The sequence below is a fragment of the Neodiprion virginianus genome, chromosome 2 (genome assembly GCF_021901495.1).
Source record: "Neodiprion virginianus isolate iyNeoVirg1 chromosome 2, iyNeoVirg1.1, whole genome shotgun sequence".
Classification (NCBI taxonomy): domain Eukaryota; kingdom Metazoa; phylum Arthropoda; class Insecta; order Hymenoptera; family Diprionidae; genus Neodiprion; species Neodiprion virginianus.
This window is the reverse complement of record NC_060878.1, coordinates 5,570,899-5,588,509: the sequence shown is the minus strand read 5'-3', so window position 1 is coordinate 5,588,509 and position 17,611 is coordinate 5,570,899. Positions and strand designations below refer to the sequence as shown.

The window sequence follows — 17,611 nt, the reverse complement described above, 5'->3', positions numbered from 1 at the left end:
ACTACATCGGTATCTTTGCCCAGCTTCGAGAATTCCCCGCGTCTGCGCGCCTGTCTGATTTAAGTCCTTTCAGCCCTTAGAGTATGTCATACTACTGGTTAGCGTACACAGAAAGTGCAGCAAAGGAGTGAGAGAGAGAGGTGTATGTTGGTTATAACCTGTCTCTCTCATTACTCGGGCTGCAACTATCGCGAGGTCGATGGAATAGGTAGCTCCCTCCAGTAGTATATGCTCCAAGTTTCAGCCAAAGGGATTTCTCCTGACCAACCATTGAACCCCGTCCGGTATAGACCGTGAAATAGTCCTTAGTTGCTAACGGGGAGTTCTTTGACAGTTTCAAATCAAATGTTAATACCATGTTGTCTTTTTGAGCCAGTAGACTGTCGTTAAAATAATCATTGGTACGTCAATACGGGCCAAAAGAGTGCCGTAAGTTCGATTTAAGTGATTCATATGACACGAGAATACAGTTTATTTATTAGGAGTGACAGACGGAGTTAGGAAAAACAAAAAAAGAAAAAATATTGTCAATTTGATATTAATAATCATTCTACCTGTGCGTTCTGTTCATAATGAGAAAAGTATAAGAAAAGAAAGAAAAACCAAAAAAAAAAAAAACACTAACTTAGTCACGGCTAGTAATTGTTTCTGCATCTCCTTCCGAACATATGTACCTTTGTCTGCCGAAGTTTCGGGATCCGTAGAACAGACGAGAATAAAGTTATTGTAGAAAAAACCATAACAAATGGCCTAGTCTATCAGGTAATTGAGAAATATCAGACAACCTTTAAGGGTATTAACCGTTGGTTTGGAATGCGATTTACTGTAAAAAAAACTAGACAGGTTAGGTTTTACTTTTGCAGCGTTCAAATTTGCTCCTCATTAAAGTGGCTATTGGAGAAAATAGAGTGGTATTTACCATTTTATCATTCGTAAGTACATTATACACACAACAACCAGACCTCTAGTATTTCTCAGTAACTAAACTTCATAGTCCCAACAATGCTAGCTGTACTCTATTCAAGGGATTCCAACAAAAATCGTTGGATCTATGTTCTTGTCAACATATTTTCCTTATTTCTCCCCACGAGATTTCCAACCGTGCTGACTAAAAGAAATTAGGATTACGAAGAAAGAAAGATAAAAAATAGGGAGTGGCACGTTTTACTGTTATTATAGGTTGTTACTCGTACGATTCGTCATCTCACTTATCAATAATACGACTGCGTCGTACAAGCAAGGCATGCTTCTCTGCTGTCGAGTGAAGTGTTGTATAACATTTCATTACCTTTGTGATGATCCTGTGATCTATTAATATAAAGTCTTGAATATACGTATGCAAGTACGATGATACGTGATTACTTTTGGCAAATGAACTTACTTCAATTTATTTTGAGACTCGAGACACGCCACAGCTTCTGTATTCTCTTATTATTACCGCAGTCAAGTTTGACTTGAAAGCATAACGTTGTCCAAACTTTTCATGCATCGTTTATAATTGTTCATCAAACATTGAAATTTCTAAAAGAAGAATATTTTTATAAAGTGTTCAAGGCAACTAAATAAACGCGGAGTAGTTTACTTGTTATTTCATTGCTAAGTTGATAAGGTCACCTTGGAATCCTGTTTCTTCATATCTGTTTCTCAATGGATAAAACATCAATTTCACTGTAAGATTTTTCTATACTGTAAATTTTTCATCCCGCTCGGAAATCATGCAAATTCAGATTTGCCGTCTTCATTCAGATCACCTAGTCATGTAGCTCATTGTTGTAAAACTTTAAAGTATTTTACAGTCAGTGATTAATGAATATTTTTCTGGTTTTTTTTCTTTCATCATTCTACTAGCTGGCCTGACATGTCAAATCCTGGAGATCGTTTAAGTTATGTGCAAGATAGTAGCAGCGATACAGAGACAGACTACAAGGAAACGGATAGCCGCGGTCGCCACCGCGTATACAAGAACAGATTTGGGTAGGTTGGATTCTGATACTAAAGATAAACGGTCTGAATAACGATACGACGTAGTAAACGTATTAAAATTTCCTAAGCTATAAATTGTTCTCTTAAGATGATGTGAGGTCGTAAAGAGAATGTTTAAAGTAAATAAAAAATATTGTACACGTCGTTGAATATTGATGTTATTATTACATAGAAGATAGTAGTTTAATTGTAGCTTTAGAATTCTCTGCATGTTCGTACGTTATTTGTTCAGAATGAATATAAATTATCTACTATAATAAATCTTTTTCTGAACAAGAATAATGTGTCTATGGTAGAAACAAGCAAGTGAATAACATTAAGCACGCTATTAGCTGTAGAAAATAATTTAATATTTGATTGTTTTCTGAAGTATATTAGCAAGATCAGATTAAAATAGAGGCTTGATGACTTGTTTAAATGGGTGTACAAACGAATATATACTGAGAATCGTTTGACGTTATAACGAGTAGCAAAATTTATTATTGGCACAGCCAGAAAGGACAAATGGTCATCAAATGGTACAGTAGGTCAAATGATTTAACAAAGCCCTTTTGAAATTTGGTAGAAATATTCTACAACGAATCAGAAAATGACTACGTGAATCTGGGTAAAATGTAGAAAACATCAGTGCATGGTTGTTTTTATCAACCATTATCAAACGGTATAAATGTAAGTTTAATTTTATACAACATTACAATTTCAGGTACAAAACTTCTTGTGGCTTGTCTCTGATTCTTGGTATCGACACGAATTTTATTACTTTTCCACCCGATAAAATCAACCAAAAATACATTCGAAAATTAGCTTCATGCGCTGTAGGTGGTCTGAATAATATTTCATTACTATTTTTCTATTCCATTATCATCCATTTCTCCATAATTTCCGATATAAAACCCTAAGAGTTAGAATCAGTTCGTTTTCCTTGTCATTCAGTTTACTCTATGCTGGTTTTAGGTAGTGTGTTTAGGAAAAGCGGAACTTCCGACGTTTAATCAAATGTACTAGCTTGATGAAATGGTCGTTGACAATCGTATAATAGTACTTATTTTCGATATTTCAAAGGTGTTGTCATTCGTTGTTGTCACGTTATGTTGTGACATTATCTTGATTATAAGTTGTTCACTGTACGCTTATTTTTAGAAAGTTTCTCTTAGCACTCTCTCGTGTTAAATAACCAGGTACTGGTAGTCCTTGGATTGCTTGATATTAGTAGAAGATTAGTAAGAAAATATGGTTGTTTTGCATGTAGTTGTGGTGGCTCAACCAAACCAAAACCTTGTCTGGTACAGCGGGATGGAAGCAACGACCAGCACTGTCGTTCCCTCAATCCAGAAAGACAAAGCACGTAAGTGAAATAGATAAGAAAGGTAAAGAATAAAAACAGTAGTTGGTCTAGCTTGATGATAATATCTGTCGATTACTTCTAAAGTGTTGTCAGTATAAAAATTAATCACTCGTAATCGAACTCAGTTTTGATAATCATTTGATCTATCCACTCTTACTGTTGCCACTGTAAAGTTATTCATCTTCGAGGATAAGGTTCCGAGGAACTAGGTGAGACCAACAGCTGGTAGCGCGTCAGGTATGTTTACATGCGTCAATTGCTACGATATCTTTTCTCAAATCTCATGTACCTACCAAATTTCCAAAGTAAAGGGGTCACGCAAAAGCCATTCTGCTGTGTGTCATTGCCGAATATTATACATACTTAGTATTGAGCTATCCTTTTATACTCTACTGTTACAGAATGCGTTCATCAGTCGGGTTTGCAAAACCTCAGCCTAACCAAACTCATGATAAAGTATCAGCGCCGGGAGTTGCATCCGGCATGAGTGGTGCACCAGCCAGTGAAGAGCGGATAACGCTCATTGTTGATAATACTAGGTAATAGATAACATTCAATGCTTGTTTATCGAAGAATTTCAATCCCAGTCAGATGAAATGTTCATGAATTATACGAGAAATTAGCATTTGTGTCCCAATCGAGAAAAATCAACTGCCTATTGTACGATGTTATAACGACTGTTGAATGCTTTATAGATTCATTTTAGATCCGGCATTATTCACTGCTTATCCAAATACGATGCTGGGCCGTATGTTCAGTTCCGGCATCGAATTTGCTCTGCCAAATGAAAGAGGTGAACACGAACTTGCGGATGGAATTTCTGCCATGGTGTTCAGAGCCATTTTGGAGTACTATAAAGAAGGCGTAATTCGGTGCCCTCCTACCGTTACTGTACAAGAACTTCACGAAGCTTGCGATTATCTTCTGGTACCGTTTGATGCCAACACAGTTAAATGCCAAAATTTGCGTAAGTTTTGAACTGCACTGCCCAATTTAAAAGCAAACTACAATCACTCTAAAAAAGTGGTATACAATTGGATTTTTTTTTTACTGATACAATCAAGTTTCAGTAGTTATTATTAGAGTTAAAATATTCAAGGGGTTTTAAAACTTTAAACTCCATCACGTATCACCAATGCCACGAGAAACTAATTACAAGTAGGTATTTGAGCAAAGTTTCAGGCAATAAAATTGGGATTGTATATAGGGTGTATTATTGAGGTTGAAAAAAACATCTAAAGTCACGAGATAGTAAATGGGACAAAGATTGTCAATGAGTTTTTGCCTTTTCCTACGAAGGTGAAAATTTAAGAGGCACAGATTCGTTTGAAGTTTTACATTTCTAGAAACACGTGGTTCCAAGTTAGGTTTCAAATCACCCCAACTATTCGAATCTATTCTTTAACAATTCTTTTTGTTAGAACAAAATAATAACTTTATGAAATTCAGTGTATTTTTAATATACTGTGCATAAAGTGGTATCCAAAAACGTAAGATATTCACTTATGAAACATCTCATTGACTTTATAAAATCGAATGATTCTTGAGAAAAATGAATACACTACGGTATCTCAACATCTAAATTCTATAAAGCTTGGAGAAACAAATTTTTTACCTGCATCCAAATATGAATTGAAATGTGTTACAGGGGGACTGCTTCACGAATTGTCTAATGAAGGAGCTCGCTGCCAGTTTGAAGTTTTTCTTGAAGACTTGATATTACCACTAATGGTTAACAGTGCGCAACGAGGAGACAGAGAATGCCACGTCGTAGTTTTACTCGAAGATGACGTCGTAGACTGGGATGAAGAATATCCACCCCAAATGGGCGAGGAATACTCACAGAGTAATACATGATTTGATATAAAATATGCACAATTCGCGATTCACATCTTTCACTTCCCGAATTTGTTTCTCACAGACGCGATAACGAAATCCCGAAATGCCTTACTTTGTAATGAACCGAATCGTTGTTTTTTCGTAGCGGTGAACAGCACGGCCATGTACCGATTTTTTAAATACATTGAAAATCGAGATGTGGCCAAACAAGTGATGAAAGAACGAGGACTGAAAAAAATACGCTTGGGGATCGAGGGATACCCAACGTACAAGGAGAAGGTGAAGAAAAGAGCGGACGGCCGTGCGGAAGTTATATATAATTACGTCCAACGTCCTTTTATTCACATGTCATGGGAGAAAGAAGAAGCCAAGAGCCGTCACGTCGATTTTCAATGCCTGAAATCTAAGTCTGTAACAAATCTTGCCGAGGCTACAGCAGATCCTGTACTGGATGCTGGAGAAAATCCCATAACGGCAATCGGCATGGATCCTATACCTCAACCATTAGCAGCTAATCCCATGGGCATTGATACTGACGCTGAAGGAGCCGTTGGATTACCAGCGGACTCGGATCTCAACCAATTATTACCCGACGAAACCTCTTAAATGATATAATTATACCAGTAAGAACAAATCTGACACATTATCTATACCTGTTTATACACTTTGAAATATATTTAATAAAATTTTCAAACAACATACTGACCCGCTCTATCATTCACACCTCAATTCTCACCCTAGCGTTATTTATAGTAATAATCGAATGTGTGAGTAAAAATCGAGGGACGATAGAGATTAGCCACAATTGTTTAAACTTTAAAAAATTTTACGAACGCTTACGTTTCCCGTGATGTTGAAGTGTAGGTGAAAAATCACTGGATCTGAAAATCGAGGTACCAATAGACGTAGGGGTTCTTTGAACAAAAATAGATCGGCCTTGGGATCAGTTAGCGATTGATCCTTTGATACATTATAAATTATAATAGATGATAATTTACGCACAAATGAGCGTTAGCAAACGGAACAGTCTAATCATGCGTACAAGCGCGCTAGTATCCTTATTCATCTCATCTAATCGAACTGTAGAAAAATGTAGCGTCACCTTAAAACGAGTGTTACATATTATCCATATTATACACGAACGCGTTACATAATTATTGAAGTGAAAAAAACAAAATCTCAAATTTTTCACGCGTGTTTTCTCTCTTTGTCCCATTATCAATTGCGGAGGGTTGAAATTATCACCCGCTGTTGATGATGATTATTTCTTTTTTTCAATCCGCTTTAAATTTATTTTCGCATTTATTCATTCAGTTATTCGAAGTCCAAGCGAAATTAGAAAGAGGAGAGAAGAAAATAGAGAAGGTATCTCGTGATAGAGAGCAAAGTGGAGAAGAAGAGTAGGCGGGTTTGATGGTCTCGCGCGTATATCGTGGACCGACGAAAACACACCTCCGGGCGCAAGCGTCGGTTCGATCAATAAATAGGTTGAGACGAGGGCAAGAGAGCAGTAGTATACGGGTTGGTAACCAGTGAAGGTATTTCCAAAAAATTACAGTACTTAGTGGCGAGGCTGCAGCAGCCAAGTGTGTTCAGCATGCAGCCGCCCCCAAGAAAAGTAAGTGCATTATCGCCGATTAAAAGGCGAACGATACCCGAAAGGCGTGTACCTACCCACAAATTTACGGCGGAGACTGGATTTATTAATTAAACATTTCATCCCCCTCGCCCTGAGAATCGCGGTCAAGTTTACTGTTTACTTTTACATATCAACCGTATAATCGAATCGAATATACACGCGGGGGTTTCCGACCTGCCTTATTGATTCTGGGTACCAAATATAAAATTGATACCACCGACACACTAACCGGGAAAATCAATGCCCGGGTCTTTTACCTCCGCAAAATTTGACACGAATACTATATTTTACTTTCGCACCTTTTATTTTCTGGGTTGTTTCGTTATCAATGTAATAATCGTTCAAACTCTCGAATTTTCGTCTAGAATAATATGCAAGGGACTTTGCAATGAATCGAAGATTAAACCGAATCGTTATTCAAATTCAAATTATCGCAACTATCGCAAAACGATCTTCACTCGTGAATACATCCGTCATCGTTCGTGATGTAGGTTTGATATGGATCGCATGCACAATTATCTTCAAAATCCATGATCGGCCTTGGCTGTATATAGTGGATATGTGGTAAATATCTACCTACAAATGATGACCTACTGCACGTTTGATACAGTGATGCTTCATTCTTGAATGAAAAAATGGCCGTTTATACATTTCGAATGAGATTTATAAATCGCAGGTATGACCGAAATCCTTCGTTAGATTGGCGGACTTTAATTTCATCCTTCATCCATAATTATACAAGTAGGACGAGCAGTCCTGGAGCTAGTAAAAAAAAAAAAACCTCTGCATTACCCACTTCCTTAATTCACGTCAGAGCTTTTTCTCAAGGTGAAAAGTCTAAGGAAAATTTAATGCGATTATGTACATTATGTGAATATATAAACCTACATATATACAATCTGCGCTTCGGTATTTATGCATAGGTATAGGTCACGCCGATGTTACTCAATTCTTTTTTCTAAATACCTAAATAATTATTTTCCGCACACCGTACTGCTGCAGTTTTCAAATAATTCTATATCAGAGTGCAAATCAGCGAATCTTATTTTCAGTAATACGCTATTTTAGTGCCGAATATTGAATTATCTTGGAAAAAAAAATGGAGTCATACATATTTTGAAATCATATAATATCATTGATTACGTGAGGCGTGCGCTGTGAATTCGGAAGAGTATAAATATGTGTGTGTATATATATATGTGTGTATGTATAAATTGTAACTGTTTCATGTTATCGTTATGTAAGCGTAAATCCGTAAGTATAAATTGAAGGAATCGAAAAACTGAAAATTTAGCAAACGACTATCTGCGGAACATCGTCGCGATAAGGAAAGAAGTATTTGGCACGTTTCTCTTACCGTGTACAATCAGTGATTGTCCCACTTCACCATCATCGTAAGTTCACATCGTCGTTGTTTAAAATAATCCGCATATGCCTTATATCTATGATCGATATTCGTTGAGAAAGTAGGATACATGCAAGATTCTCTGTGGGTATACTCTCGTAATGCGGTTCGTACGGTATAATTATGAAAAGCGAAAAGGGCAAAGTACGTCGTGATTGACGCGTATTCCAATCCCATACCAATTATAACCGAATGCAGGTAATTACTGTTTTAAAGAAACGTATGAATATTTTTCGTACAGGGAAATTATGCAAAGTTTTTGAAAAACTTGCATACCGAACAGGCAGCGAAACTGCAGGCAAAAAATCAACATGAATGCGATTTGTTGGAGGATATACGGTGAGCTTGATTACAATTAGATATAACGCTGCGTCATATGTGTTTTTTTTTTTTTTGTTCGCTCGCAGAAATTTTAGGAGATCATTGTTACGGCATTTTAGCGTAGTTTTTTTTTCGTTTGTTTTTTTGCCGCTTAATATTCACGTGTTATGGCTGATGGCTATAAATAAACTAAATACGTATATTAAACGTTGTTATATTACCCTATCAATCACATTTGATACTATCTGAAGCGTTGCTTGATTTGAAACTTATCAAGGTAATGCAATAGCATGATAAGTATAAAGTATAATATCCTCAAGATTTCATCAGAATTGATTTCTGATCGATTAGAATTGAGTACCGAAAGCCGTGCCATCAGTCATAAAAGTGAGAAAACGCTTCTGACAAATAAAAAAAAAATTTTTATTTGATATATTTAGATTCACGCAAGAATCTGTCTATATTTTCAAAGCGCATGTATCATTATACAGAATATACATATGTATAGTGTAAGAAAAATAATTATATATCATGTTGTATAAATTTGAACGAATTTCATATTTTGTACAAAATAATATTATATATAACGGATGGAATATCTTGCGTTTTGAAATTACTGCCGCAAATTTTTGTTTCGTTCTTGTATACATCATATTATATTACTGTAACGATATATAGCTTTATCAATTTGTACATCTTCATTATAATTAAAATATTCAATTAATATTTAATTGTACAGAAATTTCACGATTAAGAAATCTGCAATCGAAAAGTCCTATTCTGAGGTGAGTTTCAGTTACCATTGTAGTATAGTTATTAATAATTACCCAATCATCGATCTGCCTGTTTCTGTTGTAATTCCCGGTTTACGTTCCTTCTTTCATATATACTTGGTTCCTAATTTATGAATGGGTAGCATCCCCATTCGGTCCGACTACGTATAAAAATACGTTTGTCAATATATTATATACCGAAGCATACATTACGCTGTATATGTTCCAACTTTATATCTATATTTGCATACTATTTCATCACATCAACACACCCTGTTGTACAAATTCTGTTTACTAAATGATCAACGTTCCAATACTATGCCATTGATCGTTTTTCTCTTCACATTGTGAGGTAAAAAGTTTTCATTCAAATCCAAATGGTGAAATCGTATGTATTTCCTCGGGTTTGTTATGTGATTTATGAGAGTCATTTGTATAGGTATGCGTTTTATTTTTTAACGTATAACTGGTCTATTCTAAAAAAAGAAGAGAAGAAATACGAGAATTTTTCTTCGGACGTTGCCATGAAATAGTTTATATGTTTCCGCACATAAAGCAGGTGTGTTATAGTGACTCAGATTTCGAATTATTTTTCAGGCGTTACTTAAAATATCTTCGGCATACTTGAATAAAAAGATTCCAAATATACCTGATATCAAAATCGAGGGTGGAGAAGAAAAATGGTAATTATATATGTTTCCATTGACATTTTTTTTAAACAAAATGCAGAACAAAAAATTTTGTAACGTCGCACTTCAACATTGCGAAGTAATTTTAAATGATTCATAGGAACATGTGGAATGTTTGGAGAACAGTATTAGAAGAAAACGAGAAACTAGCTAGAGCACGTTTGGCAGCAATCGAAGTCTTTCAACAACAAATTGCCGACGATGCAAAGAGTTTGAAGTTGCACAAAGTTCAAATTTCTAAAAAGGTATAATGAAATATAATGTGAAATGAATGATTTACAACGTATCGATAATTTCTAAACACGTTATTCACGACGCAAATTATATGCAACTGAACCACCTGTTTCAGGCTATCGACCAATTGATGATGGTACAAAAAGAGCTTCAAACTTGCGTACAAGATGTTGATAAGACAAAAAAGTTTTATTTTGACGAAGAGCACAGTGCTCATGATGTCCGCGACAAAGCCAAGGATATCGAGGAAAAGTGGGTGGAAATTTTTAATCAAAACTTTACATCTTGTTATACTTGTAAATTCAATACTCAAGCGGAATGTTTCTCAAATTTTAAATTCACGATTCACCCTAATTCGTGTCGCATTTTCTTATTTCAACAATCATGGATATGTTTTGTTAATTACGCAATGTCTGCTATTACATTCGTAAAGTTTAATTTGTATTACACTCATTCCAGGCTCAAGAAAAAGAAGGGATCGTTCTTCCAGTCAATAACATCACTGCAAAAAAATAGTGCCAAGGTATTTTCAGAAACGATGTGTAAATTTAAAAATAGTTATAATAGATGAAGCCAAAAGTATGATGTAAAAATAATTTTTGCAGGTGACATGTTCATTTTTAAACACACTTTTCCTTGTTTTCATTTACTTTGTACATTTTTTATACCTTACTTCAAGCCGATTCAGAATAATCAATGTCCCTCTATATCTGCCAACGTAGGTCAGTTCAAAGCGGGATGCCTTGGAGGAGAAATCTACTGGAGCACGTAATGATTATCTACTTAGCCTCGCTGCTGCTAACGCTCATCAAAACAGATATTTTGTAGTGGACTTGCAGACAACGATGCAGGTATATTCTACATATATATGAATATTGCATCAAGATCATTGTCCTATTTGATGTCTCTTCTCTATTTTATCCGCTTCAAGTTGTTTGACGAATCGTAATTACAGTTCCTAGAACAAGGCGTTTATGACAAGGTAGCCGAATACCTAACACTCATGGGCCGCACAGAACTCCTCACATGCTTAGCAACACAGAACAGTTTTGGTAAAATCCGTGATCAAGCTCAACAGGTGCTATTATTTTCTCAAAATTTAGAATACTATACTACGTAATTACTCGACGCTTGGTTCAAGAGTTGCTTAAGGTATTTTGATTCCACAGCTTACCCGGGAGTATAACTTACAATGTTGTTACCTGTACTATCCAGTATTGAAACAACATATACAATATGAATTTGAACCTTGCGATAGTGACCCAGTCAACAGGTAAGAGAACTTATATGATTCACAACTCTACTCTACGTGGGCACGATCAGTTAGATAGTAATAACATCTGTCATGTTCAGAGTTACGGCAGACCATTCGGCGTCGTTAACATTAGGAAAAGAAGCTCGGCGATGGGCAACAAGAATGGCCAGAGAAGGGAATACTATAAGAGAAGCTACTAAAAAATTGCAATTTGTACAACAGCTCAAAGAATCTGGACAAAAGGTAAAACTTCAACAGAATTTGAAGTCTTTTACCATTTATGCCGTGATGATAAAGTTTGTGAAAATAGGTGATCATTAAATAAACGCATTTTCAATTGCAGTCGGATCCTAATGATCCGAATGGACCTGATCTGGATACAAAGATGGATGAATTGAAACAGACTATCAGGCGCTCAGAAGTACGTTTTCACACAAATCATATAATTGCAACTGTAAATTTGTTTTCTACAACTTAACATAATATTGTTCATTTTTATCGTGCAGACTGCAAAGATGAAGGCGGAAGCACGGCTCGATTGTCTTCGCAACGGTGGTGGTGAGTTAAGTAATATAGAATGAATACTTCGTTCATGGGGATAATGTTCTCCGGGCTATTTAAAAGCACTAAAATTCTGTGTTTCTCATAAATTCGACAAAATGTATTCAATATAAGTTTTCCCTCGTGTTCAAAAGTATTAATTTGTTATAGTCAACATTGATGAACTGTTACAAGAAGCTGAAACGTTGAGTGTGCAAGATATGCCTCGTTCCGCCAGCTCTATATCATTTCGCACTGATGCATCTGGAGTAGCGGTACGCATGAGCGATTATTTTGTGCTTAATGCATCAAAATTACTATCAAAAGTTTATAAGTTTGTTTTTATTCCTTCTCACCTAATTTCCAAGAACATCAAGTGCAACAATGTGGAGAATAAGGATATTTTCAGGAACATCCGTCTTCAGATTCGTTTTATGACAGTGATGGTGACGGTGGCAGTGATCTCACTACAGTTGAAAGGCCAGGCACGAATCATGGCGCCATAGAACAATCTGAAGAGAATGCGGAAGAGGAAGATAGGCAAAGGCATGACAGTACAGAAGTTGATGGTAAAGGACAGAAAAAAATTGTTCCTAATCGTTGACTACTAAGTTCTTACCTGTTGCGTTATTCATTGCTGATTACTTGAAAAAATTTTTTTTAAGCAATGTTGGAACAAGAACAGCAACGAATAGAGCAACTCACTGCTGGTTGGGATGATGCAACTGCAGTCGACTGGGATGACGATGACAAAGCTGATGCAAATCAAGCGCAAGAGTCATCAGAGGTCGCTTCTAACCAGCAAATATACAAATGCACAGCACTTTATTCATACACAGTCAGTATATTCGTATTCTGAAGTGTAAATTAATAAAGACTTACTAACGAACAAGATGATGGAGTAATGGGTGAATAAAAAACTGATTTTCACCTAGGCACAAAACCCTGATGAACTATCGATTGTTGAAAGTGAGCAACTCGACGTTGTCGGTGAGGGTGATGGAGACGGATGGCTTCGAGCACGAAACTACCGTGGTGAAGAGGGATTTGTGCCTCAGAATTATCTAGATGTTGAAAGAGACGTCGACACTACAACTGGTTTAAGTTCACAAGGACCTGGAACTCTTGTTCAGCAAATCTCATTCTCCTCAGTCGATTATACTATTGATGACCATGACGCTGTTGACCCTGATATGAATTTACAGGACACAACTGAAAACACAGTCATAGAAACCCACATAAATGGTAATTATTAATGATATTCATTAATCATTCCTGACTTGGACTGTGTTACTAGTAGAGCAATCCTACATTTAAAATGCATTCCAGGTACATCACAGTACTGCATAGCGTTGTACGATTATGATGCCAACAGTGCTGAAGAGCTCAGTTTCATGGAAGGAGATGTGATGCGAGTTTTACGAAAAGAACCACACGATGTCGATGATGGCTGGTGGGAAGGAGAACTACGTGGCCAATGTGGCATTTTCCCATCTCTTATAGTTGAACCATGCGCCGCTGATGGATCGCCCTTGACACCGCAGGTAAACTTTGAGCAGGATTTGATTCGATAGAAAATTTTGAGACCAATCTAAATCAAGATCTGACATGTAAAACTCATAGAAATAGTGAAATCATTTTGATTTCATTACAGGAGGACAACACACCGCCAAGTTCAGCACCACCTGTATTTACACCACCTGAAATACCAGAGTTCTTGTTATCTGATGACATCACTCAACCTATTCCACCTGGTAATAACAAATATTATTAACTAAGTGAAAGTCTAACAAAGATGACATTCACATTTATCCTACAGTAAAGACCTATGAAATTCCTTTATTCCTCATCGCTCTGTTTGTGTAGAGTTTTCTGAAAATATGCCGAGTCAAGTGATGAGCGATCAACAGGGTTTTGCAATCAAATTATCTAAGAACCAACACGACCATTACGGGTCACAGTTTGGAGACGATGTTGATACCCAGCCACCAGGAATAATAGGTACTTTCAAAAATGACAAATACACCGAGTGCACGTTGATTTTTTTCGTTGGGATCATGCATGTACTTGAAGAGTACCAAAGTTGAAGTCCTAGAATTCATCAATTTTTGGCAACGAAGTAAATTTTTCAAATAATCATTTTTATCGATAAAATAACTTACATAGAATACTCTTTTCTTTTGGTATGCAAGTTCATAGAATATCATTTTATTTTCTCTCTCGTTCTCTTTTTATTTATTCATGTGGTAGCCGATATTTTTCATGTGTTTACATTTTCAATAATAAATATTCTCTCGCTGCTCAAGTTGTGGAAGTTACTGATGAATCGGTTCCTCAGGTAAATCAAGAATTATACTGAAATAACTCCTAAGTAAGATTTTGACATCAGTAAAAAAAAAATGTTCAGACAAATCCAGTGTTGTATCACTGGAATCTTGGCTAACAAAATTGTAAGAAATAATATTGGACCAAAACATTAGTCAAGTCAGATTAGTAAAAACAATCGTGCACACAAATGTGTATAATATCAGACAGTAGAGGGAATGTCTCAACTGAATTTTATTCCACTTTAGAAATTGCGCATAAAGCTATAGATCCTGTCTAACATATTGTAAATTATGACTTAACTTTGGATTGTAGGAAGATGAGAATCAACAAGAGCAAGAATCTGATGTGGAAGTTCAAAGGATAGTGTCCTCTCAAGAAACTGACGAGTTTGGTTTGGGTGTAGCACAGATAGTTATTACCGCAGCTACGCCTATGGAAGAAATCGAGCGATCGTTTCCTAGTAATGGAGACGAAGCTTCCGAGGAAACAAAGGACAAAGCTAAAAAATCTTCAAAAGATTCAGTTAAGAAAACAGCAGAAAGTGACCTTCGGGAACAAGTTGACGTACAACAACGAGACGAGGTGGAGGTATTAGAGGAAACTGATGAAAAATCTGTCGTCGACGATTTCTCTGCTGATTCAGCCCCCTTTCCAGTAAGCAGCAGCTCTGGTAGTGAGGCGGATTCAACATCTGGGCCCAGCACTGCTGAGAACTCACAGTCTTTGGTGACGCGTGACACAGAAATTGATTCTCAAGTGGCAGATATGCCAGACATTGTCCAAGAAAAGGTAATCGTTGGAGGAAGAGCGAGCATTCCAGATGAACTACAACCAGATCAATTAGAAAAACTTCAAAACTTGAAAGAATCTAATGCCTAGGATTGACCTGGCCTCGGAGAAACAACAGAATGTCCCGCCTTAACAGAAAAATTGGCTCTTCCGAAAAATCATCAGTACAAATTTCAGCACTTGTTGGAATTTTGGAATTCTCCTGAGGTTCTTGGAAAAAAAGACTAATCATACTGTAACTAAATATTTTTATGTTAATATTATGTACACAATTTTTGCTAGCTAATACTCTAGGTGAAAATAGTTAAAAAGTAAGTTGCGATTTTTGCAACATATTTACAAGATATTAATATACAGACTTCAAGTAATAAAGAGAATTGTCGATACCTGTAATATAGCTCTCAGATAATTTTCCGAACGCCTTGATAAGTCTCAACTTCTTGTGGGATTAGGATTGTACGGGTGGTGGCTTTCCGCATTTCAAGTGGAATATCTCAATCAATGTCTGTATGACTCGAGCTGCTAGCTCAGATCCATTTATTTATTAATAACAATTATTCACATAATTAATTCAACGTAATAAATAGATCTGTAATAAAAGGAGAACCCATTTACTTTATGCCTGCATTCTCAAGGCACCGTCCAGTCTTATGACTTCGCCATTAAGAACTGGACTCTCGATAACCGATTCTACAAATTGTGCATATTCAGCAGGAGTTCCCAGTCTTGAAGGAAAGGGTATCGAGTTTGCCAAAAAATTTCTCACTTTCTCAGGCAGTCCTTGTAACAGTGGCGTATCGAACAACCCAGGTGCAATAGTCACAACGCGAATACCTTGAGTTGAAAGATCTCTGGCAATGGGAAGAGTCATGCCAGCCACAGCAGCTTTGCTTGCTGCATACGCAGCCTGGCCGATCTGTCCATCGAAAGCTGCTATGCTAGACGTGTTGACTATGACTCCCCGCTGCCCATCTTCGTTAGGTACATTCTCGCCGATAAGACCAGCTGCCAATCGAATTACGTTAAATGTTCCAACAGTGTTGACCATCAGTACATTTTCAAAATCACTCAATTCATGAGCCCTCTTCTTATTGAAATTGTATGTTTTATAAGCTATCCCGATACCAGCACAGTTTACGACCACATCTAATTTACCAAACTTTTCTTTCACCAAGTTCAATGCTGTTTTGACATCTTCCTCTGATCTTACCTGGGAATATGTTGTTCATTTCAATATTTTCAATAAAGATCATACCTAATATATTATAAACTATAATTTTTGAAACATCAACTTATGATTCAATTGAAAATTTACATCAGTTGGGGAAAATGCTGCAGATGGTCCAAGCTGATCTGCTATCTCATGTGATTTAGATGTGGCAAGATCAGCAATGACAACTTTTGACCCTTGCTTCACAAATCTTTCGACCGTCGCCAAACCCAGGCCGGATCCCCCTCCAGTCACTAAAGCAACAGCTCCCTGTTGAGACAATTGATAAAAGCCCAAATAAAGTACTCAATCGTCGCAGAAAAAACTTGCAAAGATTTTTGCCCCCCAGTCAAGTTTATAGTTCGAACAAAATGAGAAAACGCCTAATATATTATTGAACTATTGCACTCTTAGGCGCGATTATTACAACAATCGACCATCTAGTAATTTTTATTTGCAGGGATGGAAGGTGGGTAATCTAAGCATCGTGAGAATTCACTCTTTCAACGATAAGCGTTACATTCATAATTCAATATGCATTTTTCAAAAAAGATGAACATACCGGCGTTCGGCTGTTGGTCAGACATAATTGACTTAGTTAAAATTTATCATACCTTCAACATGTTCTGTCTGCGGTAGAAAAGTCGGATCAACAATGACGGATCAAAATGATACTGGTTCTTAACTAGATCGTTCTCGTTGTACTGACGATAATTATTCAGTTCTTATCAAAACATGATTAAGCTGTTTATTTTTTCCACTTCTACAAACCACGTGTCCTTCAATTACACTTTACTACTCCGTGATTTTACTACATGTTTAACTAGCGCGTGTGATGTGTTGTATCTCGAAGGGTCGATTCTCCACTCACTAATCACTGGTGATTTGAGACACGAAAGTAATTCACAGACAATTGGACAACTATTGAATAGGCGTGGCCAGAAATGAGGTAGGCAATATGAAAATGTTTCTAAACAGAATGTATTTGTAGGTTTTATCGGAAGCAAAATCACATCTAAACAATAGTCACATTGTCATTTTATTTTGCACGTAATATCGATTAATTAACGAAACAGAACCCGTAAATATCGGCCATGTTAATGTTCGGTATAGAGACGCTTTGGAATCTACCTATTAAAGCTACCTATCTAACTGTCGAATTGGCGAATATGTTCTCGTGCGTAAGACGAATTTTTCAGGTCGAACTTGAGCAATGGATTTCGGTTCCCGGATTTATTTCTATAGTCCAAATTCGAAACAT

The 17,611-nt window shown here is 36.6% G+C and overlaps 3 protein-coding genes across 29 annotated transcripts; 2 read left to right on the top strand and 1 right to left on the bottom strand.

Annotated features, from left to right (window-relative positions):
- The first annotated feature begins 237 nt into the window (after window positions 1–237).
- Window positions 238–5,868, top strand: LOC124297905 (BTB/POZ domain-containing protein 10). 25 transcript variants are annotated; one of them, XM_046749304.1, is made up of 8 exons: window positions 238–284; window positions 864–911; window positions 1,849–1,974; window positions 3,233–3,328; window positions 3,730–3,867; window positions 4,024–4,295; window positions 4,977–5,174; window positions 5,313–5,868. In XM_046749304.1, exons 3-8 carry the CDS (start codon window positions 1,859–1,861, stop codon window positions 5,771–5,773), a joined length of 1,281 nt encoding a protein of 426 aa, XP_046605260.1. In that variant the 5' UTR covers window positions 238–284; window positions 864–911; window positions 1,849–1,858; the 3' UTR covers window positions 5,774–5,868. The 25 variants fall into 25 exon arrangements, with proteins under 25 accessions (XP_046605260.1, XP_046605256.1, XP_046605259.1 ...); XM_046749300.1 differs by having other exon boundaries at window positions 864–932; XM_046749299.1 differs by lacking the exon at window positions 238–284 and adding an exon at window positions 291–401 and having other exon boundaries at window positions 864–932.
- A 787-nt stretch (window positions 5,869–6,655) lies between these two features.
- LOC124297902 (protein nervous wreck) lies at window positions 6,656–15,533 on the top strand. 3 transcript variants are annotated; one of them, XM_046749282.1, is made up of 22 exons: window positions 6,656–6,785; window positions 8,453–8,550; window positions 9,272–9,317; window positions 9,903–9,988; window positions 10,095–10,239; window positions 10,344–10,480; window positions 10,688–10,751; window positions 10,951–11,079; window positions 11,184–11,306; window positions 11,398–11,501; window positions 11,582–11,726; window positions 11,827–11,904; window positions 11,990–12,041; window positions 12,195–12,298; window positions 12,433–12,592; window positions 12,689–12,861; window positions 12,959–13,268; window positions 13,353–13,567; window positions 13,678–13,777; window positions 13,890–14,024; window positions 14,330–14,361; window positions 14,664–15,533. In XM_046749282.1, the coding sequence occupies exons 1-22, from the start codon at window positions 6,765–6,767 to the stop codon at window positions 15,228–15,230; spliced, it is 3,024 nt and encodes a 1,007-aa protein (XP_046605238.1). In that variant the 5' UTR covers window positions 6,656–6,764; the 3' UTR covers window positions 15,231–15,533. The 3 variants fall into 3 exon arrangements, with proteins under 3 accessions (XP_046605238.1, XP_046605239.1, XP_046605240.1); XM_046749283.1 differs by lacking the exon at window positions 9,272–9,317; XM_046749284.1 differs by lacking the exon at window positions 14,330–14,361 and having other exon boundaries at window positions 14,664–14,806.
- A 105-nt stretch (window positions 15,534–15,638) lies between these two features.
- On the bottom strand, window positions 15,639–17,237 carry LOC124297908 (3-hydroxyacyl-CoA dehydrogenase type-2). Its single transcript, XM_046749314.1, has 3 exons — window positions 16,965–17,237; window positions 16,456–16,620; window positions 15,639–16,350 (listed from the first exon to the last, which is right to left on the bottom strand). The coding sequence occupies exons 1-3, from the start codon at window positions 16,971–16,973 to the stop codon at window positions 15,757–15,759; spliced, it is 768 nt and encodes a 255-aa protein (XP_046605270.1). The 5' UTR covers window positions 16,974–17,237; the 3' UTR covers window positions 15,639–15,756.
- Between the last annotated feature and the right edge of the window lie 374 nt (window positions 17,238–17,611).

Coding starts and splice junctions, on each gene's coding strand:
- LOC124297905 (XM_046749289.1), top strand. CDS start 814: ATGCGATTTACTGTAAAAAAAACTAGACAGGTTAGGTTTTACTTTTGC. Junction 3,868..4,023: donor CTCATTGTTGATAATACTAG/GTAATAGATAAC, acceptor AATGCTTTATAG/ATTCATTTTAGATCCGGCAT. Junction 5,175..5,312: donor GGGCGAGGAATACTCACAGA/GTAATACATGAT, acceptor GTTTTTTCGTAG/CGGTGAACAGCACGGCCATG.
- LOC124297902 (XM_046749282.1), top strand. CDS start 6,765: ATGCAGCCGCCCCCAAGAAAA. Junction 12,593..12,688: donor TGACAGTACAGAAGTTGATG/GTAAAGGACAGA, acceptor ATTTTTTTTAAG/CAATGTTGGAACAAGAACAG. Junction 13,269..13,352: donor CATAGAAACCCACATAAATG/GTAATTATTAAT, acceptor AATGCATTCCAG/GTACATCACAGTACTGCATA.
- LOC124297908 (XM_046749314.1), bottom strand. Junction 16,351..16,455: donor CAGCATTTTCCCCAACTGAT/GTAAATTTTCAA, acceptor ACATATTCCCAG/GTAAGATCAGAGGAAGATGT.